The sequence below is a fragment of the Ahaetulla prasina genome, chromosome 13, assembly GCF_028640845.1.
Source record: "Ahaetulla prasina isolate Xishuangbanna chromosome 13, ASM2864084v1, whole genome shotgun sequence".
Lineage (NCBI taxonomy): Eukaryota > Metazoa > Chordata > Lepidosauria > Squamata > Colubridae > Ahaetulla > Ahaetulla prasina.
The window spans coordinates 20956109-20979845 of NC_080551.1; the positions used below are offsets into that span (position 1 = coordinate 20956109).

Consider the following 23737-nt stretch of genomic DNA (forward strand, 5'->3'; position numbering starts at 1 on the left):
AGCGAGAATTTACAGTCACAGACCTTCTCTGGCTTGGAGAGCTGCCAGCCCGATATCTTCAAAACTTGGCAAAGAGTCTAGGAGAGTCACAAACCAATTAGGCGAACAAATTGTCTCTTGCAAACTCCACTCCCCTTTCGCTCCTTTTTTATTCCCTCTGGAAGGGGCCATTCATCGTCCACCTGTGGCCTTACTCCCTAGTCGACCCTTGTTCTTTAGCTGTTCCCTTCATCTGGGAACAGGCTCCAGCTGTTCATCTGCCTCACTGCTGTCTGACTCCAAAGGCAGCTAATAACTGGCATCCGGCCCTGGCCCCTTCTCTGCCTCCGATGCAGAGCCCTCATCAGAGCCTTCCCCAGACTCCAGGACTGCCCATGTTCCTCCCTGACCGCCTCACTGTCCGAATCTGCTGCCAGCTCCGCTGGTGGGCCACAACAGTACCCTGGAACCCTCCAATTTGCCTCTTTGGCATAAAGGGGCAAACTGGTGCAAGCTATGTCAATTCCTCCCTGCTCCCTTCTTCCTCTCTGCAGTGATCACATCAAAGGATCTCCAGAAGCATGGCAACATCTGGGTTTGTCCTGTGTCTGACCACGTCTGCACCCGGTTTTTCTTTGTGTGAGTAAGCTCAGTCTCCTTAACCACGTGGGAGGAGAGGCTGCTCTCTCGGTGGACAGTTCAGGAGCCCGATCCGCAGCAGTGGCCTAGATGGGAAGGAGGGCCCCTTGAAAAAGAGACCCGTTTCACAGTTCTTCCCCCCCTCCCCCTCTTCCTCACAGGTACGAAGACGGCCAAGTCGGGGATGCCAACATCAATACTCAGGACCCTAAAATTCAGAAGGAGATCATGCGTGTAATTGGCACTCAGGTCTATACAAACTGAGGGGGTGGAGGAGCCCCTCCCTTCAGACTGTGCTGGCGCTGCCCCGGGGGGGCAGGAAAAGGGACCGTTGTTGGAGACCGTACATGGACTCTGCCTGGCTGAAGACTGAGACTCAACAGAAGGAGCAACCCCGTCAACGTCTGGACCGTGGATGCCAGGGAGGCAGCCCTGGAGGGGCCGCAGCAGTTCCATCCTCCCCATCCGTAAGAGTTGATTGGGTGGACTTGGACCAATTCCTGTGAACGGTTGGAATGGTTAAGAGTTTGCATGCCCACGTTTTCGGCGACGGCGTTTTTAACCGTGAAAACGAGCAAAAAACACAAAACAAAACAAAAAAAACCCCACAACGAAACAGAGAGCCCTGGAGAGAGAAAGAGAGAGAGAGAGAGAGAGAACGCGCGCGTGCAAGCAAGTGGTTTTAGCTTATTAAAATTCTCTTTGAAAAAAAGCAGCTCTTGGTGGCCCTGTGCCGGTCCTTTTCCAAAACCAGCCAGCAGATGTTGAGTTTTTTCCTCCCTCTTGTTTATGCAGGGCAGCGGTGCACTTCCCTTTGCGCACACTTTCTCCGTTTGTGTATTTGTGTTTGTGTGTGTGTGATGAGGTGGTTGTTTTTGTTATTGTTGCAATTATACTTTCAGACCTTCAGGTCCTTTATGGTAGGGGTCTCCAACCTTGGCAACTTTAAGTCTGGAGGACTTCAACTCCCAGAATTCCCCAGCCAGCTTATCCTGCCTTCTGGTGCTTTAGAAAATAAGTTGACCCCCTTCTTTGTGGCAGCCTCACAAATACTGGAATATAGCTATCATATCCCCCTTGCCCCATCCTTATTTTCTCTAGCCAAACACAAATCCTGCAACTGTTCTTTGTATGTTTTGGACTTCTGGACTAGTAGAAGATGCGGTTAAGGTCCCTGCCCCCGTGCCTCCTGGATCTTCCCCCTCCCACTTTTCTGTTGTCTGCTGTGTTCCATGCTGTCTTAGGAAGGGCCGATAGGAAAGAAAATCAAAGCTGAAGAGGAGATCAGATAGGACCAGATTTCTTGAAAAAAGTTGTGGTGTTAGGAATTTGGGGGTAGGAACCTAGAGTCCAGTCCTCATACTCTTGACAGATCGTGGAGCAAAAAATAAGGGACAAAGTTTGATGACAAGCACATGAGGTTCTAGACCAGCATTCCTCAACCTTGGCCACTTTTTAAGACAAGTGGACTTCAACTCCCAGAATGCCGGCTGGGGAATTCTGGGAGTGGAAGTCCACCCGTCTTAAAGTGGTCAAAATTGAAGCACACTGGTCGAAACAGTATGTCATTTGGGAGACCTACCGGTGTTCCAAAATGTTGTCCATAGTATGCTCATCAGATAGCAATATCTATGAATGGGTCCCTCTTTCCTGTGTTCTGAGTAAGCTGCTTACGAGGAGGTGCATTTTTGATTCTGAACACCTGGTCAGATTTAGGCCTCATCTGCTTACCGGTACTTCCTTTGGGGCTAGGGATGTTTCTTTTCTTGGACTCAAAACTCTCAGAAGCAAATGATCCGCCCTGCAGCTACATCTTCTCAACATTTAGACCCCAAAAGCATATTTATGATTCTGTGGAGCCAGGAAATTCCTTTGTCTCCTGATTCAGGTTTGGGCTTTGCTGAGGAATTTCCCAGAGACTGGATATGAAGCATAAAGTAAGGTAAACGTAAAGGTTCCCCTCGCACATATGTGCTAGTCGTTCCCGACTCTAGGGGGCGGTGCTCATCTCCGTTTCAAAGCCGAAGAGCCAGCGCTGTCTGATGACAATTCCGTGGTCATGTGGCTGACATGACTCAACGCCAAAGGCGCACGGAACGCTGTTCCCTTCCCACCAAAGGTGGTCCCTATTTTTCCTACTTGCATTTTTTGTACGTGCTTTCGAACTGCTAGGTTGACAGAAGCTGGGACAAGTCACGGGAGCTCACCCCGTTAGGCGGCACTCGGGATTCGAACCGCTGAACTGCCGACCTTTTGATCGGCAAGCCCAGCGTCTCAGCCACTGAGCTACCGTGTCCCTTATGAAGTATAAACACTGAGCCAATTGAACTTTTTGGTGCTGTTCCGCCCAGCGAGAATACAAGAGTACGGTGAAATTGGAAGTAGGGCTACTTAAATAAAATGGTAGACTGCTTCCAAAAGAGCGAAGAAGTTTTGGAGGAGAAAACCTTTTGAGAAGAGACTCACGCAAACAATCCGGTTCAAATTCCCACTGGACTGTGCTTTATTTCAGTCTTAAGCAGAATATCATTTTAACTACAGAGCTACAGAGATCACAACGCCCATTTTGTCTTGTCTTTATTATTTATACTACAAGGAAATCATAAAAGACCCATCAAAAGAATCGTATAATCCCCTGGAATGCCAAAAAATGCTCCCCACCGTTGGGAGGCAGTGTTCCTTTGGAGGATGGGAACCGAAAGCCCACAAGTGTGTGTGTGTGCGCGTGAGTACATGGGAATGGGAATGGAGGGTGGGGGGAAGAGATGGCCTAAAGAAAGCACCTGTTCCCAAATTCAGGAATGGGGGGGGGGGGCAGAGCAGAAAAAGAGACTTAAGATTGGAGCATTCAGGCCGCCAAACTAGGCACAAGCTATCGTTGCATGTGGACCTTCACTGAGACATCTGGCTACCCAGGATAAGAATTTTCCAGCCAAAGATCTTACTTAAATGAATAACCAACTACGGCAGGGGTCTCCAACCTTGGCCACTTGAAGCCTGGAGGACTTCAATTCCCAGAATTCCCCAGCCAGCAAAGCTGGCTGGGGAATTCTGGGAGTTGAAGTCCTCCAGGCTTCAAGTGGCCAAGGTTGGAGACCCCTGAACTATGGGGTTGGTCGGGGTTGGTCTCATCCGTTGGTCCAACAGCAGACTTCGGATGCCGAGGACCTTCACTCTCATTTAATTACAGGTTACTGTACCTCCCCATTGTGGAGGTATTTTGAATTTCTATCCGCCTCTAAGCAGGTCCCACATTGATGGAAGAATGATGGAAGTTTTCCCGTTTTCCTTAGATTCATTTTTCTCTCCCCGAAACCTTCCCCATTTCCTGCATAATTCCTGCACAACCTTAACATTTTAGGAAGTGGGGAAATAGTTGTCGACCTCTTCCTGCTTCTGACATTTTGAAATCTTAGCGGGGCCGAAGGGAAACACTAACGATTATGCCGAAGGGGTGCACAGGAGCATGAGAGCCAGGAAGTGAGGGCGGGTGGGTGGGGATGGAGGAAGGTAATTTTTATTGAAATCCCGTGTGTCCACTCGAGTGTTGGCAGCTTTCAAGTGACCCTGATGAGGGTGTGTGTGTGTGGAAATGCAGGAGGTACAGATTTTCTTAAAAGGTTTTGACTCCGTAATATAACCGCATTTACAACCAAATTTTTCCACTCCCCTGTGCTTGTAATCTGGAAACCGATGGTTATTCAAAGGCTGGGGAGCTGGGGGGGGGGGAAAGAACAGAAATATCTTGCATACAGAAAGCCAAATCTACAATTCATACCGCAATCTTTCTAAAGGAACAACAGTTGTGGGAAGTTTGTTTTGAAACGGGTCATTTCCCCATAGTCCTTTACATAAAAGGGCCACTTCAATGGTAGTGGCCTTCAAAACATCATATTTAAAACAGTGGCCTCTTTTCCACACCTTCTGCTGGTGGGCTAAATTTTAGAGACACCAATTTGTCACGCTTGTGAATGAAAAGAAGCACTCTTCCCTCTTTATGGACACATGGGCGAGTTGGTCATCATCTGCCATCAATTTGGTGGTTAAGAAAGGTTACGATTATTCTTGGCAAAAGACTTCATTCCTGGGTCCTCATGACTTCCAAGTGTGGCCAAGAGGATTCCAAACCAAGGTTGATGTTTCAAAGGGGGCAGGTGGCATTGTAGGCCTTGACCCATTGACCCAAGTGGAAGCTGGAGGAAAGGGAGAAGCTTGGAACGGCAGATGGAACGCCAACCTGGTGTCAAAAGTAGAAATCCCTTCTACTTGTTTTCTGAGAATAATGTAGAGCATTTGCCAATTGCAAATTCTCATTCCAGGTGGCATCTTGCTTAGAAGTTCTACATATTCCAACCTCTGTAAAAGAAGCCCAGTTTGGTCAACTCCCATTCATCAGGATAGACATATTAACAGTAGAAGTATTCGTGTTGTGTTCTCCTACAATGATTTAACAAACACTTGCATTCCAGATCTGGTTTAGTAGCCAATGTAGGGAAAATGGCTCTTTGGAGAGCTTTGATGTTTGATCCAAAAGATCTTTTAATTCCAGCTATGTGGAGGTTGTCCGTACTGAAGAAACCAGAAAGGAAGATTTAATTTTACGGCACTATTTCTGATGATGGGTATTGAGCAAAGTACGTTTTGATAGACCTACTATTTTAAGTGCTGGAATTCATAGAGAAGTCCTCTTCATCCCATCTGAATTCACGGTATAGCCTAAACCACTCAAGTTCCCCAAAATATTTGTTTTCGTGGATATTCTTTTACCGTATCCCTTATACATTTAAAAAAAAAAAAAAACCTTTAAAGTCACCTTTTTCAAAACCGTCGTCATGCTTTCTTAGGAAACGATGAGTAACAAAATTTACAGCAAGGACTCGGCCACGCACACAAAAAAAAAAGGGTGGGGAGGTTGGTGGTTCTGTATCGGAGGTAGCTTTGCAGTAAGACCCACTGCCCCACTCTGCGTCCCATCTAACGTCTAGACAGACCCATAATAGCAAAAACATAGCCCTTAAAAAGATGTAAGCGGTTTGTGCTTTATGGCAGCAGCGGGCAACCGTTTTCGGCAGGATGCATCTGTGCACCTTGAGTTCTCGCTTCTGGATAGGTTCGGATAACGACCCCAGCTGATCCAGTCAGCTGTTAAGTCTGGGCCGGGAGAGGAGAACCCACATAGATTGTTGCAGGGAGAGGAGAAACCCCCACCCGCCCCCTGGTATCTCGATGGCAAATGGGATAGCCTGACTTTCAATGGCTGGGAAAATGGCAGGCCCTCTCCTTTTTTTTTTTTTTTTTAAAAAAGTCTTTGAAATGAAGCTGAGAAATGAATACTTACAACAGGGTCAACACCAATGTTTCCTTTCGCCCCCTTTCCTCAAGAGGGTTGTGGGATGATGGGAAGTAAAAACTCAAGAGACAGAATCCATAGCCTGCCCCCCCCCCAACTCTTTTGGGGGAGTTAAACCCAGTGGTGGGATTCAGCCAGTTCGGGAGAACCGGTTGTTGGCTTTCTGAGCAGTTTGGCAAACTGGTTGTTGGAAGAAATCATTAGGTTGTTAAATTACTTGAATCTCACCACTGGCTAAACCCCCTCCATGAACCCTTTCTACTTTTTTCCCACCTTCCCACCACCACCAGTGCCACAGGCTCACATTCAACCAGGGCGTGGTGGCCTGCAACGGAACAAGGCCATTGGCCCGCTTCCCCTGTTGTGTGTGCTTTGCAAAGCTTGAGGAGGCATCAAGCCGAAATGAAGCGTTTCTACCGCAATTGGGCGGGTGCAATTTTTATGGTTTAGCATTAAAAAAAAAAAACCCACAAAAATTAAAATAAGGGGGTGGAGCTACCTCTTGACCCACACACCACTCATCACTCACTCGGGAGTTATGGACACTGGGGGCGGGGGGTGGGTGGGTTTAGCTTATGAAAACAGTAGCCAACAGAATAGATAGGCATTCTTTTACACTCTTCAAGATGTGTGGGCTTAAATTCCAGAATGCTCAAAGAGGGGAATCCCCACAGCTGAAAATTCTTGAACTTGGACGTTCAACCCATCTAGATTAAGGGTCTCCCAACCTTGGCGGCTTTAAGGCTTGTGGATGTCAACTCCCACGTTTTTTGGCTTCCGCGAATTGAAGTCCGCGTGTCTTAAAGTTGCCAAGGCTGAAAGCCCCCCCTGATCTAGCGGGCCCCCCATGTTTGAGAAGGTCCTTAAATTAGAAATAACAAGGAGATACCACAATATGTTATCTTTCTTCCATTTTATATACAGAACTAGACACATTCAGGTTTTGGCACCTTAAGTTGTCTGCCTTCACCTCATACCCTGCAAGGATGTTCGTTTCCACCATCCCTGGACTTCTTTTTTTTCTAAAACTAAAAGGAATGTTATTTACATTAAAAAAAAATGCTTTGCTGTAAGGCAAAACTCGGATCCCTTCATTCTGACAAGCCTAGGTAGAGTTGACAAAAATCAGAGGTATCAATCTTTTTTCCTTGTCCTTGGTCATCATTGTTAAAAGTATTCAAGCAGTTGTAGAGAATGGATACATAAAAAAAAAAAGCAACCCGCAACATTCACAACGGCACAATATGTGCATCCAACATATTCCACCGATTATTATAGTGTTCGTATTTTCCTGATCAAATATCTGGGAAGAAAAAGAAATGGTTGGTAAAGAAGGGATATTACTGAAAGTGGCATGCATCGTTCTGTGCTTTTAATATAATGGAAGGGGGGAAAAAAAACCCGGACAGATTTCCTTGACAGCTTTTTCTTAAAAGAGCCCTTCAACGTTGTCCCTCCCAACTCTCCTTGACCTTGGCCAAAAATCAAGCGCGACAAAGGACAGATTTTCTAGTAGCACATCAGTTAACCCTTTACAGAGGCCTATCCGGTGAGAGTAATCTGTAAATCTAATTTATAGATTTGCCTTTGTAGATATAACGTTGTCTTCTTTTTTTGTGACTGTACCTGGAAAACTGCAGAGTGGAACTTGGATGGGTTTTTTGACAGCTGGCCTTGAAAGAAGCCTCTCTAGCCTCCCTTGTCTATGATTAGCACGCCTACCAGATTCCTTACCAGCGCAACAACAGGCTGAGTTGCTTTTTAGGTGGTGGATGATGGCAAGATAGCTGATGATATGGACAAGACTGAAATGCTAAATTGTGTGGAACAACTTCCCCTTCCTCATTCTCGCTTGAGATTCTTTCTAAAGTTGGGAAAGCATCGGCAGGGATTTTTGAGTATCGGAACTACATTTGGAACACTGCATCCAATTCTATTCGACATGATAACAAAAAAGGCGTCGGGACTCCAGAAAGAGTGCATAGAAATGCGACAAAGATGATCAGGGTTCTGGAGGCTGAGCCCTATGATGAACGATTGAGGGGTGATAGGATAGCAGTCTTGAGAGGCTGTCACAGAGAAGTGGTCACTCTAGTCTGCAAAGCACCAGCGGGCAGGACAAGAAGCAACAGGTGGAGAGATGCAAGGAGGTCTTTCCTGACAACGAGAACAATTAAGCCATGGAACATCTTGCCTCCAGAAGTTGTGGATGCTTCATTGTTGGAGGTTTTCCAAAAAAAGAGACTGGACAGCCATTTGTCTAGAATAGTACAGGGTCTCTTACCTGAGCAGAGGATTGCACTATAAGGCCTCCAAGGTCCCTCTCAACCAAACAGTTGGGTTTTAGCAGGTTCTGACCAGTTCTGGAGAACCGGTAGCCGAAATTTTGAGTAGTTTGGAGAACCGGTAGTAAAAATTCTGACTGCCCCCGCCCCCATCTAGTCTCTGCCTCCCGAGTCTCAGCTGATGGGGAGGGAATGGGGATTTTGCAGTAACCTTCCCCTGGATTGGGGAGGGAATGGAGATTTTACAGTATCCTTCCCCTGAAGTGGGGAGGGAATGGGGATTTTGCAGTATCCTTCCCCTGCCATGCCCACTAAACCATGCCCACCAAGCCATGCCACACCCACCAAGCCACGCCCACAGAACCAGTAGTAAAAAAATTTGAACCCCACCACTGCTCCCAACCCTAAGATTTTGTGTTCTAGACCTCTGTAGAAAATAATTATGAAGAGGGAGCAATGGACAAACACCCTCTGAAGCCATAAACATGAGCTTAGCAGGGTCTATCATCCTAGGTGAACAGGGTTAGAGAAGAAGGAGCCAGAACGTGTCTTTCAAAAGGCCAGATGGTTGGTTCAAAAGAAGGCTGAGAAACACTGGCCTAGACACTGAAGAAAGTGAAAGGCCTCACAGCACTTCAGAGCTTCCACGAGTCCCCTGGAATTAATAAAATCTCAGACCTTTGGCCTGAGCCATTTCCATCCATCATTCCCTCCGGGGAATCATCGGTTCCATGTTTCCCTTACAGAAGAGCTTGGAGAAAAAGAACTATCTCAAGAAATATCTTCTCCCAAGTCCCTCCTGTCCTTGTGATGAAGCTAGGCAATGAACTTTCTCACGAGTGGGTTGTCCGTTCTCTTTCCCGCACTGCCTAGGTCTCCTATGTGAATGAAAGATTTTATTTTTGATAATGGGTTCAATGAACGAGAAAGAGATGTTCAGAACCCGAGCATGGCTTCCTTGCTTGTGAACAATGACCTACTATTTGGGTGGCCAAAGAATGTTTTGGAAATGAAACATGGAGTCCTAGTAGGTGAAGGTTGAAGGAATTCAAATTTCATTGTGCATTGAGAAGAAAAGTTTGATTTGATTTGATTTGAAGAAGCTGAGAGATATATTCAGATAATTGATGACAGAACAATTTCTTCTTTATGTTCTCTGAACTTGGCTGTTGGCTTGCAGTTGTTTCATTTCCCAACTAATTTATTTCCGACCCTTTGGAAATGAGGAATGCTAGGAAAAGACCAGAATGAACACCCCCTAAGTCCTGCATCTACTGCCAGCTATCTAGTCTAAGTTTCTGTCGTTACTCCAAGCCACGTCACGTGTCCACTTGCCAACAAAAACAGCAAGGAGAGGTGCATCACTTGAACGAGTCTTGCAAGTTGATCCTCATAGGTCTTCTTCAAGGCGGACAGAAGCGTTGCAGGGGAAACAACATTCCTCCAACTTAGCTTTCTCCAGCCTGATGGTTGGCTATGGATCCCGGCAACTGTCCCCAGCTTTGGGGAAGCTGCCTCAAGAAATGATGAAGAGGGATCAGCCGATGAAGGAAATATGGAGGAAATAAACCACCACATTGGCTTTTGTTCTCGGTCCAGAGTCCAGCCAGCTGTTAGTTCCAGGCAACTGCACCAGTCGAGCTATTCTCAAAGGGTGAGTTTCTCAGGTAGGTTGTACGCCTTTCGGTTGGCTCAACCTGGCATCCCATCCCATCTACTTTTTTTAAAAAAACCTACAAATTTCCCATGAACCTTCAGCAACCCTCTCCCCAATATCTCCTACCACTTCTCCCCGCCCCTCAATACGAGACAACTCCACCCAATTTTCTTCAGTACCTTTGAAGGAAGGCTACTTATAGAGATCCCGGCCATTCGAAAAGTTTGCCCTGTCCTGGTACAGAGGATCCCAAGAACTGAGCCAGATACGGAGATCCAGTTGCAAGCAGATCCTGCTTCTTATTTTGACACGACCTGCTTTTGAGAAGAAGAAGAAGCAGCCCCTTTCATGCACGGGGCTTGAGCTTATGTCTGACCACCCGTTCTTCCTTGCCACTGGTGGTGGGGTGAAAGCCTGCAATTTCAACCGTCTACCCTGCTATGAATAAATAGAGCATCAGTGCCACTCCCTTCCTTAAAACAGTCGCCGTGCACGTGTAATTTTGTGAGTGCACATATGGGGTGCACCATGGGGTGTGTGCATGTGTGTGTTATGTGTGTGTTTATATGTGTGTATGTGTGCCATTTCTTTTTCTTTTACGCTTAGAAAAAAAAATGTTCTCTTTCCCAAGGTCACTAAAATCGATTGTCTCTCTTTTTTTTTCATTTTGATTCATTTTTCTTTTTTTTTTTCCTTTTTTTTCGTTTGTTTTGAATGGGGGCGGGGCGGGGTCTCTTCTATGTTCAATGCTAAAACACGCTACAAAAAAGCATTCTGTTCTAAACTGCAAGGGCACGTTAAACGGTGAAGCACGAAAAGTTTTTTTTTAACCAAAAAAAAAAGCAGAAAAGGAAAAGGAAAGGAAAAGAAAAAAATATATACGAGAGAAGAATTCGAAGAAGTCCAGTGGCCGAGTGACCGCATTGGGGGACGTGACTCATGAAGGACAGATATAACCTCCAGATCCTTCATGACTCTTATCTGTCTTTCATTCTTATTTGGCACTTCCTTAATTGAATTCCCCTTCCCTCCCTCCCTCCTTCCCACCCTTCCCCTGACCTCATCCTCTCCAGCAGATTCTGGAAAGCAATATTAAATTTGGCTGCGATCGTACCAGTGCAACAAGAAACACAGAGATAAGGTCCTTGAAATGCAAAAGGAATCCTGCTGCTTGTCTCTTTCTCCTCCAACTACAATCAACCTAGACAGAGAGACATTCAAATGCAAAACAAATAAATAAACTGGAAACAAGGACTGCGCCTTTTCAATATGTCGGTTGAAAAATCTCCTGCTGAAGGCCAGATAGGAGATGCTTTTTCTAAAAGACCACCAAAAGCTACTCTCGGAGCAAAATTCAGCATGGCAGAACGATGAGTTCTTCTCCATCACTCATCAGGAATTTAGGAGTTATAGTCTCGGGGTAAGGAGAGAGAAGTATGGGTGAAATCCTAACTCCTGGAAAGGTGCTTATTCAGGGAATTAAAGAGGTTGCATTCTTACATCCATCTTTCATTTTCTGGATCGTCTGAGCATGGCCATGAGGAGGAGATGTTTAGTGGTCTCCAAAAGAGGTGGTGGTTGAAACTGACAAGAGTTCATTGTCATTCTGGGATGTTGTCTTTCATGAAAGCCTCTACTGGATTGTCCCTTACAAACTGCTGCTGTCGGGCCTGGAAGCCATCTTTTTTGTTGGATCTTCAGGCCTGCCACATTTACTACTGTGGAAAACTGGGAGGGAGGATTGTATGGAGCCAGGGTGATATGTAGTCAAAATAACATTCCTTTCTCAGAGAGTCAAGGACATCTTGCCCTGCAGCTGGATGGCTAGAACTGGGAGGCGTCTCCAGTTAAGATGGTGCTTGGATTGAACCATGTGATGGACATGAGGGTGTTGGGCAGGAACTTGGACTTTCCTTTGAGTGGGGAAAACCTGGAAGCTTTCAGATTCGGGTTTTCCCAGATGTGCCAATATGACATCTCTAATAAAATGGAACTTTGGGAAAACTCAAGCCTCGGAGTTTTCTTTTGTTGGGGGTGTTACTTGGAACCCTGACAGCTGCTTAAGCTACAGGGACCAGACCTGCCTTCCAGGTGTCTAGAATTGTCCTTCATGTGAAGGATAAAAAAGAAATGTATGTATGCATGTATGTATGTATGCATGTGTTTACAGACACACATATACAACATACATACACATCACAAAGGTATTATTTTAATACAGTTCTTGATTTTGCCTTGTAATGGATGAATACAGGTTCCCTTCCTCTTCTAGACATTTTAAACTTTTAAGAACAAGTATACGTAACTCCTTGAGATACGGTTTAGAAAAGGTTCTTCCATACCTTTGGTGGCTCTAGAAAATTCAAAAGCTTGTTCTATGTTTTTTTTTGGGGGGGGGGTTTCAGTAAAAAGTACGATTACTGGGAGTAAGCAAGGACAGATGCAACCCCAATCTACCAGCTGCTCCCTTCAGTCAAAAAAAAAAAAAAGACTGAAAAGTTACTCAAAAATTGACTTGGGTTTAAAGAGAGATATGAAATATAATCTCCACCAGTATGACTTCAGTTGATCAAGAGAGAGTTGGTTCCTACATTACGTTTTTCGATTTATTTATTTATTTTTCTGGCAAATCATGCAATGAACGCATACATTTTCTACGAGTACACTAGTTAAAAGTGGGAACTTTCTATTTTGGCTAAAGCTAGTAAAACGGTTGCCAGATGTTAGGCAGTGGTGGGCTTATATTGATTCACTCGGAATCTGGGTTTGAATTTTTTTTTTTTTTTACATAGACCATAGAGGGGATTGGGGATGCATGAAGGCAGTTTCTGCAACCTAAACCCTTTTTAATTTTTTGAGGGGATACTAAAGAGAACTGAAAAGCAAGATACATTATACATTTAAAATAGGTTCGCGTTGGGGGTTGATGATCAAGTCTTTACCCCTGGGTTTTTTTTTTCTTGGAATGTGAGGCAACCAGAAGACCTCAAAGAGAGAGTAAAGATGCAATTTTGCACACACTCTTACTTGGGAGTAAATTGCATTAATCTGGGCAGGCAGGAATTCTGAATATAAGAACAGGGGGTTTTTTTTCCATTGAGACAACTCAAAAGAATATCCCGGGTTTAATTCTAAGCCCAGCTCCTACTATGGAGAGGATAAACCGGTTTCTAAATTAGTGGTTTTTAAATGCTTTGATCCAATAGTTCCTTTTTCTAGTCTTGAACAATGTAATTATCTCCACACACATAAAACCAAACCCCCAGACTCTCTCATTTGACCCACGTGTCTTGAGAACAGCCATCCTAAAAATGCAACTCAACTCACAAAGAAGCAAATTGCTCTGTGACCCCAGGATAGGCCTACAGTAACTCTTTGGGGGTAAATACCCCCAGTTTAAGAACGATGGCTCTAAATCCTAGACAGCTATTCCTGGTCCATGGACATTGGGGTACTGAGCCCCCCAGGATCTTCTACCACCCCTTAAAAGTCTTGGGCTCATCCTCCAAAGACCTCCAGAAGTTGCCACCAAAGCAGTTGGTGAGGCGTTACCGGTTTGCCCCGGTTCGGGAGAACTGGTAGCAGCAGCGGTCGGAGGCTCCGCCCACCCACCTAGCGGCCATCAAATACGCTCTGCGCAGAAGTGGTGTGTGCACGAGCAAAGCAAGCACACGCGCGAGAGCGAACCGGTAGCAAGGGGTGACATTTAATGGCCAAAGAACATACTTAGGTACATGGAAAATAAAACGTATCTGAAGGTAGCTTAAATCAAATTTAGTTTTGCTCTGGATAAACTCTGCCTACTTTTGGGAGCAGGGTTTCCCCTGTGCCACTACAAGGCCCAATGTGGCCTTCTCGCTCTCAAATAGGGCAGCCTCAGCCTAGAAAGGTCGAGCCCCAAGTTCTAACGGTCTTCAGAAGACCACTACCGATGTTCACGTTAGTTCTGTGTTTCTTCTGGCACTGATCAAAAATTCCTTTTCAACGTGGGAGATGCAGATCAGGGGCAGCCACCCTATTCTCCTCTCCTTCCCCAAACAGAATTTCTTGAAAACTAAGCCTCTATCCAGGGTGGGGAGGCGTGGGAGAGAGAGCACAAATTGCTACCGGGATAAATAGTTCCCCTCCCCACTCGAACCCCATCCCCCACCCGCGCCCCAGTTTTGCTCCTTGAAACCCTACAGCATTCAATGCAGTCACAAAGCCACCAGCGTTATTTAAGCCAGGTTGTTCTCGAAGCGACTTCTGCTCGTTGCTCACTTCCTCCTCTTGGAGACGACTTGTAGCTTGGATTTGAAGCGGGGGTTTTGTGTGTGTGTGTGTGTGTGTGTGTGGTTTTTTTTTTCGTTTTTTTTATTTGCTTGCTTGCTTGCTTGCTTGCTTCTTTTTTTTAAACCTCTTTGAGTTTTTTTCTTTTGTTTTTTAAATTAATTAATTTATATATATATATATATATTTATATTTATATATATATTAAAAAAGCAATAGTCCTTTGGTCCCTAAACTCTAAGGAATGATATGACTTTGAAAGAAGTTAATCCAAACTCCCAGGACTGGGGCAAAAAATCCTGTGACTCTTACTCACTCAATCCATGGGATAAAGATATATAGACCTATTTATATATATATCTCTCTCTCTCTCTCCGGTTAGGTTCAACATCCTCTTAGTTAACTGGTTTTTTTCTTTCTTTCTTTCTTTTCTTTCCCAAACAGACGCGGAGAAAAACAAATTCCTTTTTTTTTCCATTCCCCGTTGAAAACAAAAGCGTTTCCCTGGTCCAAATCCGTCAGCTTTGGTTTTAGGTCTTTCGTTTCTTCCCTCTTCTGACTCTTGAAAAATCGGACAAGTGTCTTTTGAGAGGAGCTGGTCCCGGCCACAGGTATCACACACCTGCAACCTTTTCTCTCACAAAGTCCCACCCTTCTGCTGTGAGGGACGCTTGTTGTTGTTTTTCTCGCCCTTCCTCATTATAAATTCTTTTTTTGTTTTTGTTTTCCAAAAGAAAAAAAGTCTTCTACAGCGGCCCCATTCCCGTCCATGGAGTCTCGAGTCGGCAAAGAGCATCACAGCCTCTTTTCCTCAGGTCCAAGTTTTTTGGCCACAACCACCTCCTTGGTGTGTTTTTTTGTTTTGTTTTGTGTTTGTTTTTCTCTTGCCTTAAAGAGACCAAAATCATCGTCATCGTCAAAAAAAAAACAACACACACACAAAAAAAACGACGACGACAACGAAAAACCGAAACAAAACCCAAAACGAAAACCGAAAAACCGAGTTCCAACCGATTTGTAAAAAATTTTAAAAGAAAAAGGCAGGAGGAAAAAAACAACAACAGAGAGAGAAAGAGAGAGAGAGAGAGAGAAAGAAAAAAAAATAGAACGGAACAAGCTCTTTCTTTTTCCCGAGCACCTCTGCTTCGCCTCTGCGTTGAACTCTTTTTATCGCTTCCTTTTTCCGCCGTGATATGTTGCAAAGAAAGTTAACAAGTTCTGGATACGGCACATGGGACAAGGGAAAATACTCTTCGTATGCCGCGTGGCATCCAATCTGCAAGACAGAGGGAGAAGGTGAAGGAGGGCGAAGAGAGGAAGGCACGCGTCGTCCTTTGAGGAATTTCTTCTGACTGAAGGCCTCCAAAAGTCTTGATATGGGGGGTGGGGGGAGAGGGAGGGAATTGTTTCTTAATTGGGGCTCCTCCAAAGGGCAACAGTGGCCAGGCCTGGAAGCCATCTTTTGTATTAGGCCTTCAGACCTGCCACGTTTACTACTGTGGGAAACTGGGAGTGTGGATTGTATGGAGCAGGGGTGATATATAGTCATAATAACATTCCTTTCTCAAGATGTCAAGGACATCTTGCCCTGCACCTGGAACATACTTAGGTACATGGAAAATAAAACGTATCTGAAGGTAGCTTAAATCAAATTTAGTTTTGCTCTGGATAAACTCTGCCTACTTTTGGGAGCAGGGTTTCCCCTGTGCCACTACAAGGCCCAATGTGGCCTTCTCGCTCTCAAATAGGGCAGCCTCAGCCTAGAAAGGTCGAGCCCCAAGTTCTAACGGTCTTCAGAAGACCACTACCGATGTTCACGTTAGTTCTGTGTTTCTTCTGGCACTGATCAAAAATTCCTTTTCAACGTGGGAGATGCAGATCAGGGGCAGCCACCCTATTCTCCTCTCCTTCCCCAAACAGAATTTCTTGAAAACTAAGCCTCTATCCAGGGTGGGGAGGCGTGGGAGAGAGAGCACAAATTGCTACCGGGATAAATAGTTCCCCTCCCCACTCGAACCCCATCCCCCACCCGCGCCCCAGTTTTGCTCCTTGAAACCCTACAGCATTCAATGCAGTCACAAAGCCACCAGCGTTATTTAAGCCAGGTTGTTCTCGAAGCGACTTCTGCTCGTTGCTCACTTCCTCCTCTTGGAGACGACTTGTAGCTTGGATTTGAAGCGGGGGTTTTGTGTGTGTGTGTGTGTGTGTGTGTGGTTTTTTTTTTCGTTTTTTTTATTTGCTTGCTTGCTTGCTTGCTTGCTTCTTTTTTTTAAACCTCTTTGAGTTTTTTTCTTTTGTTTTTTAAATTAATTAATTTATATATATATATATATATTTATATTTATATATATATTAAAAAAGCAATAGTCCTTTGGTCCCTAAACTCTAAGGAATGATATGACTTTGAAAGAAGTTAATCCAAACTCCCAGGACTGGGGCAAAAAATCCTGTGACTCTTACTCACTCAATCCATGGGATAAAGATATATAGACCTATTTATATATATATCTCTCTCTCTCTCTCCGGTTAGGTTCAACATCCTCTTAGTTAACTGGTTTTTTTCTTTCTTTCTTTCTTTTCTTTCCCAAACAGACGCGGAGAAAAACAAATTCCTTTTTTTTCCCATTCCCCGTTGAAAACAAAAGCGTTTCCCTGGTCCAAATCCGTCAGCTTTGGTTTTAGGTCTTTCGTTTCTTCCCTCTTCTGACTCTTGAAAAATCGGACAAGTGTCTTTTGAGAGGAGCTGGTCCCGGCCACAGGTATCACACACCTGCAACCTTTTCTCTCACAAAGTCCCACCCTTCTGCTGTGAGGGACGCTTGTTGTTGTTTTTCTCGCCCTTCCTCATTATAAATTCTTTTTTTGTTTTTGTTTTCCAAAAGAAAAAAAGTCTTCTACAGCGGCCCCATTCCCGTCCATGGAGTCTCGAGTCGGCAAAGAGCATCACAGCCTCTTTTCCTCAGGTCCAAGTTTTTTGGCCACAACCACCTCCTTGGTGTGTTTTTTTGTTTTGTTTTGTGTTTGTTTTTCTCTTGCCTTAAAGAGACCAAAATCATCGTCATCGTCAAAAAAAAAACAACACACACACAAAAAAAACGACGACGACAACGAAAAACCGAAACAAAACCCAAAACGAAAACCGAAAAACCGAGTTCCAACCGATTTGTAAAAAATTTTAAAAGAAAAAGGCAGGAGGAAAAAAACAACAACAGAGAGAGAAAGAGAGAGAGAGAAAGAAAAAAAAATAGAACGGAACAAGCTCTTTCTTTTTCCCGAGCACCTCTGCTTCGCCTCTGCGTTGAACTCTTTTTATCGCTTCCTTTTTCCGCCGTGATATGTTGCAAAGAAAGTTAACAAGTTCTGGATACGGCACATGGGACAAGGGAAAATACTCTTCGTATGCCGCGTGGCATCCAATCTGCAAGACAGAGGGAGAAGGTGAAGGAGGGCGAAGAGAGGAAGGCACGCGTCGTCCTTTGAGGAATTTCTTCTGACTGAAGGCCTCCAAAAGTCTTGATATGGGGGGTGGGGGGAGAGGGAGGGAATTGTTTCTTAATTGGGGCTCCTCCAAAGGGCAACAGTGGCCAGGCCTGGAAGCCATCTTTTGTATTAGGCCTTCAGACCTGCCACGTTTACTACTGTGGGAAACTGGGAGTGTGGATTGTATGGAGCAGGGGTGATATATAGTCATAATAACATTCCTTTCTCAAGATGTCAAGGACATCTTGCCCTGCACCTGGAACTGGCTGGAACTGGGAGGCATCTCCAGTTGGAACGATGTTTAATTGGGCCATGTGATGGACTTGTGGGTGTTGGGCAGGGACTGGAACATTCCTTTGGGTGGGGGAAACTTGGAAGCTTTTAGATTCGGGTTTTCCCAGATGTGCTAATAAAGGTAAAGGTTCCCCATGCACATTTGTGCTAGTCGTTCCCCACTCTAGGGGGCAGTGCTCATCTCCGTTGCAAAGCCGAAGAGCCAGCACTATCTGAAGACGTCTCCGTGGTCATGTGACTCAATGCCAAAGGCGCACGGAACGCTCTTACCTTCCCACCAAAGGTGGTCCCTATTTTTCTACTTGCATTTTTTACCTGCTTTCGAACTGCTAGGTTGGCAGAAGTTGGGGCAAGGAACGGGAGCTCACCCCGTTATGCGGCACCAGGGATTCGAACCATTGAGCTGCCGACCTTTCGATTGACAAGCTCAGCGTCTTAGCCACTGCATCCCTGAGAGATGTGCCAAGATGACATCTCTAATAAAATGTAACATTGAAGAAACTCAAGCTTTGGGGTTTTCTTTGGTTGGGAATGTTACTTGGAACCCTGACAACAGCATTCAACGCCTGCCCCCAGAAAACCTGGATTCTGAAGCCTGGCTTGTCTCTAGGACAGCCTTCTTCAATCTTGGCTGCTTTAAGACATGTGAGCTTCAACTCCCAGGGAATTCTCCAGGCAGCCATGCTGAAGTTGGGAGGTGAAGTCCACTTGTCTTAAAATTGCAAAGGTTGAGAAGCCCTGTGTTCAGAGTCTTGGAAATGTGTGGGCTTCAACTTCCAGACATAGACTTCAACTTCCCCATCTTGGAAATGTGTGGACTTCAATTCCCAGAACTGAGTATGGCCGGCTGAGGAATTTTGGGAGTTGAGGTCCACACCTCTTAAAGTGGTCAAGGCTGAGAAACACTGCTCTAGGATTTCTCTTATCCTGGAATCTAAACTGGTGTCTCTCCATCTCACAGAAAAAATAATTGGTTCTAAATGCCCCCCGGCTGACTTTTAAACGTATGAATGGGCCAAGATTCTCCAGTTTCATTTATGTCCAAGTGATTGTCAAGAGATATGGATGGACTCTAGGCCAGTCCCCCCCTGGCTCCTGTCTATTGAATATATTTACATTAAAGTATAAAAGAAAATGTCCCTTGAGATGAGATTGGCTTGTAGGGATTTAGTGATCTAAAGCAGGGGTCTCCAACCTTGGCAACTTTAAGCCTGAAGGACTTCAACTCCCAGAAGGAGTTGAAGTCCTCCAGGCTTAAAGTTACCAAGATTGGAGACCCCTGATCTAAAGCAGGGGTAGTCAACCTTTTTATACCTACCGCCCACTTTTGTATCTCTGTTAGTAGTAAAATTTTCTAACCGCCCACCGGTTCCACAGTAATGCACCGTGTATCATCGTCTGTGCATGCCTCTTGTGCATCGTGGATTGGGTTCGGGGGGGGGCACCGGCTACCAGCTCTGCTTGTCTCTTACAGCTGGGTGATGTGGGGGGAGATGTGCGAGCTATTCTGAGACGAGGCTCTTTTGTTTGCGGTCGCTCTATAGTGCCATTTAGTTTCACTTACGTAACGTGAACTAAACTTATGCGCGGGCAATACAAATAGTATATTTTCAGAAATTTAAATTGTCACGGGTAATTTTATGAAAACCTAATGAAAATGTTTTTAAATAATGCTATGAATTTTTTTTAAAAAGTCAATTAAATTAAAAAAAAGGAACGTGCTTCAGTATGGGACAAAACCCCTACCGCCCATCTTGAAAGCTGGAACGCCCAGTAGTGGGCGGTAGGGACCAGGTTGACTACCACTGATTTAAAGGATCATCTTGATGATCTTGGCAACAACATGGCCTTCTCGTGGATTGGCTTTTGACCTCCTTGTCCAGCTTTTGGTCTTAGGGGGTGTCTCATCCAAATTCTAATCAGAACTGACACTGCCGTTGAAATATCACAGTTCAGAGCTGCTTATATACCATATCAGATCCCTGATCTGTTGATCCAGTACTGTTGAGCTTATTGGCAAGTTCCCTCAAGTTTCAGATACTTCTTCCCGGCACCCTTTGGAAATGCAGGGAATTGACTCTGAATCTTATGCAAACAAAGCATCTGCTTGCTCCTATCTGCTACAAAAGAACATTGGTATCAACCAAAGGGAGGTCTTTATGTTCTTAAGCTTGTGCAACGATAGTCCTTTTTTGAGGGATAATGCATCAACTGTAAATATAAACAAATATATTTTTCAAGCCTGGCGATCCTCGGATATGTTGGACTTGAGTTTCCATAAACTTTCAGAATCTTAGGAATTGGAAGAGGCCATTTATTCCAAACCTCCAAAGCGGAAATCCAAATTAAAGTACCTCAGTGTGATAGTTCTGTAGACGCTGCTTGAATACCCCAGAGAAGAGGATTATGAAAGTTCAGATCCAACACATCAAAAGTCGTGTGAGGAAAACAGGGTGTTGTGGCCTGTCGGCCGCTGGCCCCTCCGGCAGCCAAATCAGAGGAGGAGGCGTGGGAGTCAGGGCCAGTAACAAGGCAACCTGAGAGCTCCAAGTGGGAAAAGGGAACGGAGCTGACAGAGAGAGAGAGACAGAGACAGAGGCAGAGCCTGGGCCATCCGTCAACCCTCAGATGGAGAGTCAACAGCCCCTAGGTCTAGAGGTGGCTGAGGAGGAAGAGGAGGAACAGCTGGGTCCAGTGCCTGATGCGTGGATGTGCAGAAGGCAGAGGAGAGGAGAGTAGTGGAAATCTATGGGCCGGTCCTTGGGATGGACAAGCCACCACTGCTAGCAAAGCCCCACCCTGGCTCTGGGGATAAAAGGCAGGGGGCGGAGATGAATAGATGTGGCAGACAACTACTCATCTCCCTGCCAGACAGACTTGTTAGCCTGCATTGGAGCATTTTTGCCAGGGCTGCTGGCGTTCCTAATAACGGAATCAATTGCTTCAGCTACAGAGGGTTTTGTCATGTTTGGGGAGCTGGGTCAGAACACAGGGAAGCTAGCTAGGGAAAATGTGTAATGTATCTTTGCTATTTCTCCTACCACCTGATTTCTTAGGTCAACCCCAACCGTTTTATCCAGCCATCATGATCATACATAAAGGGCACATACATCATTGTCACGTCACAACAGAGAGGAAAAGAAGAAGATACAAAGGAGGACAAAGTGGAATTTATGGGCTCAAAGAATCCACAACTAGTAAAAAAGACTGACCAATCAGCACTCCAAAAACTATCCATCATGGGCATCAATATGGCACTGCACAATCGCCAGAAGAGAAGAGGAAGGGGTAGGTGGGAAGAAGAACTGATAATAATAATAATAATAATAAAAATAATAATAATAAAAAATAAATAAAAAATATAAAGCAGAGATATAGAAAGATCAACGTCAAGTTCATGCAACAAGATTACAACTGGCCACATGGCGTCATCGGAGAGAGAGGTCGATGACAACATGAGTGAAGTCACTTACAGTTTCAGATAATTTGGAAGGGAGAGTTTTGTGATTGGATCTCCCATAACAGCTAGAGGGTTGCTAGGCAACTGTGGGGTCATCCTTGGAGCTATGATTGGCCTGGTCTGGTTAGAGATACACAGTAGTGGGCGGGTCGGAGGAAACAAAAATATAAAGGAAAAAAAATATGAATCGGTTTGATAGAGTTCCCAGGTTTTGTTGACGTTTCTTCTGGTGGTTCCTCTTCCAAGTTAGAACTATCTTTCTAAAGCTCCCCCACCCAACTGTCCATCCCGTATCCCTTTCACGGAACTGGCTCAGTCCAAAGCTTAAAAAAAAGGAGTGGGGGGGGTGGTGGAAAGACCAGATGTTTCCTTTCTATGACAGCCTTCTTCTGGTGAGATGTCTGTGGAGCTTCTCAGTCATCCAGGTCATGGTTGTCCCAGAGGTGCTATTTTTCAAGAGGTACCTGGGCTTCCTTTGATGTTCCTTGAAGACGTTTTGCTTCTCATCCAAAAAGCTTCAGAACTGGAGAAGCTTCTTGGGATGAGAAGCAAAGCGTCTTCGAGGAAAGACCAAGTCCAGTTGCCTTTTGAAAAAAAAAAAACACTTTTGGGAGACCAGATGTTCTTTTTCTTTAATTTTTTTTAAATTTTTGTCACAACATTATATACAAGCACATATAATGAAAGAAAACAATAGGACAGTAACGGTAGGCACTTTTGTGCTCTTATGCACGCCCCTTATAGTCCTCTTAGGAATGCGGTGAGGTCAATAGTAGACAGTTTTTGGTCGAAGATTTTGGGAGTTTGAGAAGAGACCACAGAGTCAGGCAGTGTGTTCCAAGCGTTAACAACTCTGTTACAAAAGTCATATTTTCTGCAATCAAGATTGAAGCGGTTCACATTAAGTTTAAATCTATTGTTTGCTCTTGTATTATTGCGATTGAAGCTGAAGTAGTCTTTAACAGGAAGGACATTGCAATAGATGATTCTGTGTGGTAAACACAGGTCATGTCGGAGTCGGCGGAGTTCTAAGTTTTTTAATCCCAGGATTTCAAGTCTAGAGGTATAACGTATTTTGTTGTTTACAGAGAATGTAAACAACACCAGAGTGTTCTGGTGAATATCTAGTCCCAATTCTTTCCAGGATGGATGATCTTGTATTTCTGTTTCAAGTAGGGCGAATTAAATCTGCATTTCTACCTATTAATGAGCAAGTGCAGAGGGATATCATCTGAATGGAGCACATGTACTTGCTTTGTTCTTTATTTTCGTATGTGACGGGTTTCATTTTTTAGCAATGGGTAGGTAGACATCTAGTAGAGGGGTCTGCAAATTTGGCTCTTTTAAGACTTGTGGACTCTGGAAGTTGAAGTCCACAAGTCTTAAAAGAGCCAAGTTTGCAGACCCCTCTACTAGTAGTTCCTACCTTCAGAGGCAGAAATGTTATCTTAGGAAAGCAGAAGTTGATTCCAGAACGTCTAATCTCAGAAGTTAAAATCATGTGCCAATAAAACGGCATTTCTTCTAATGAGTGGATTTCTTTGCTTTTTTAAAAACTTCCTTTCCATAGAAAGCTGATAGAAGCCTAACAAATCTCCCCCCCCCCACCACCACCACTTTTCCATTTTGGAATCTTTTTTTCTCTCCCCCCCTCCTCCCTTCCTCCTTGTTCTTCTTCAAATTCCTAACTTGGTTTGGAACCATAGAACTCAAGATGGAATAAAGTGTCCAAAAAAAAAATATCACCCCAAACTCCTTATGGCATATAACCAAGTGACGCATTTAGAAGAAGAACCGTGTCCCAGACTGAAATACAAATGGGGTGGTTAAAAAACACAATTCCCTGAGGAAGGAAAGAAGGAAGGAAAGAAGGAAGGAAAGAGAGAGAGAGGGAGAGAGAGAAAGAAAAAGAAGGAAGGAAGGAAAGAAAGAAAGAAAGAAAGAAAGAGGTGAAACTGTGATTGCTCATCTCAATTTGGTAATATAACTCTAGGGAGGCCATATACAAATTATCATGAGGAATTGTACATTGAGTTGTACATTGATCATCAATTGTGTTGTAAATGTTGTACCTTGATGAACGTATCTTTTCTTTTCTTTTCTTTTATGTACACTTTTATGTACACTTTTATGTACACTGAGAGCATATGCAAATTCCTTGTGTGTCCAATCACACTTGGCCAATAAAATTCTATTCTATTCTATTCTAAAAAAAAAAATATGTACTTTTCCAGTCATAAATATGACACTTCTATTTACACTGGTCTTTTAGTAAGCCCCCTTGACTGGCCGTCTTCCCTACTTACTCCCATTGGGGTTAACTT

General features: G+C 44.5%; 2 protein-coding genes across 6 annotated transcripts in view; one reads left to right on the plus strand and one right to left on the minus strand.

Moving 5' to 3' along the window:
- The window catches only part of PARP6 (poly(ADP-ribose) polymerase family member 6), a 32578-nt gene extending 31023 nt beyond the window's left edge, over positions 1 to 1555 (plus strand). For 4 of the 5 annotated variants that reach the window (XR_009152008.1, XR_009152006.1, XR_009152009.1 and 1 more), the window contains exon 20: positions 534 to 606. Coding sequence is in view for 1 of the 5 variants with exons in the window: in XM_058156230.1 (XP_058012213.1) it covers positions 534 to 618; positions 780 to 882 (188 nt within the window). In the remaining 4 variants the exon portion in view is untranslated. Of the gene's footprint in view, positions 1 to 533; positions 619 to 779 lie in introns of those variants that run through there. The other variant, XM_058156230.1, reaches the window with a different exon arrangement.
- Positions 1556 to 6885: 5330 nt separating this feature from the next.
- The window catches only part of CELF6 (CUGBP Elav-like family member 6), a 178805-nt gene continuing 161953 nt past the window's right edge, over positions 6886 to 23737 (minus strand). The window contains exon 13 of the mRNA XM_058156227.1: positions 6886 to 7271. The gene's annotated coding sequence lies outside the window, so the exon portion shown is untranslated. The remainder of the gene's footprint in view (positions 7272 to 23737) is intronic.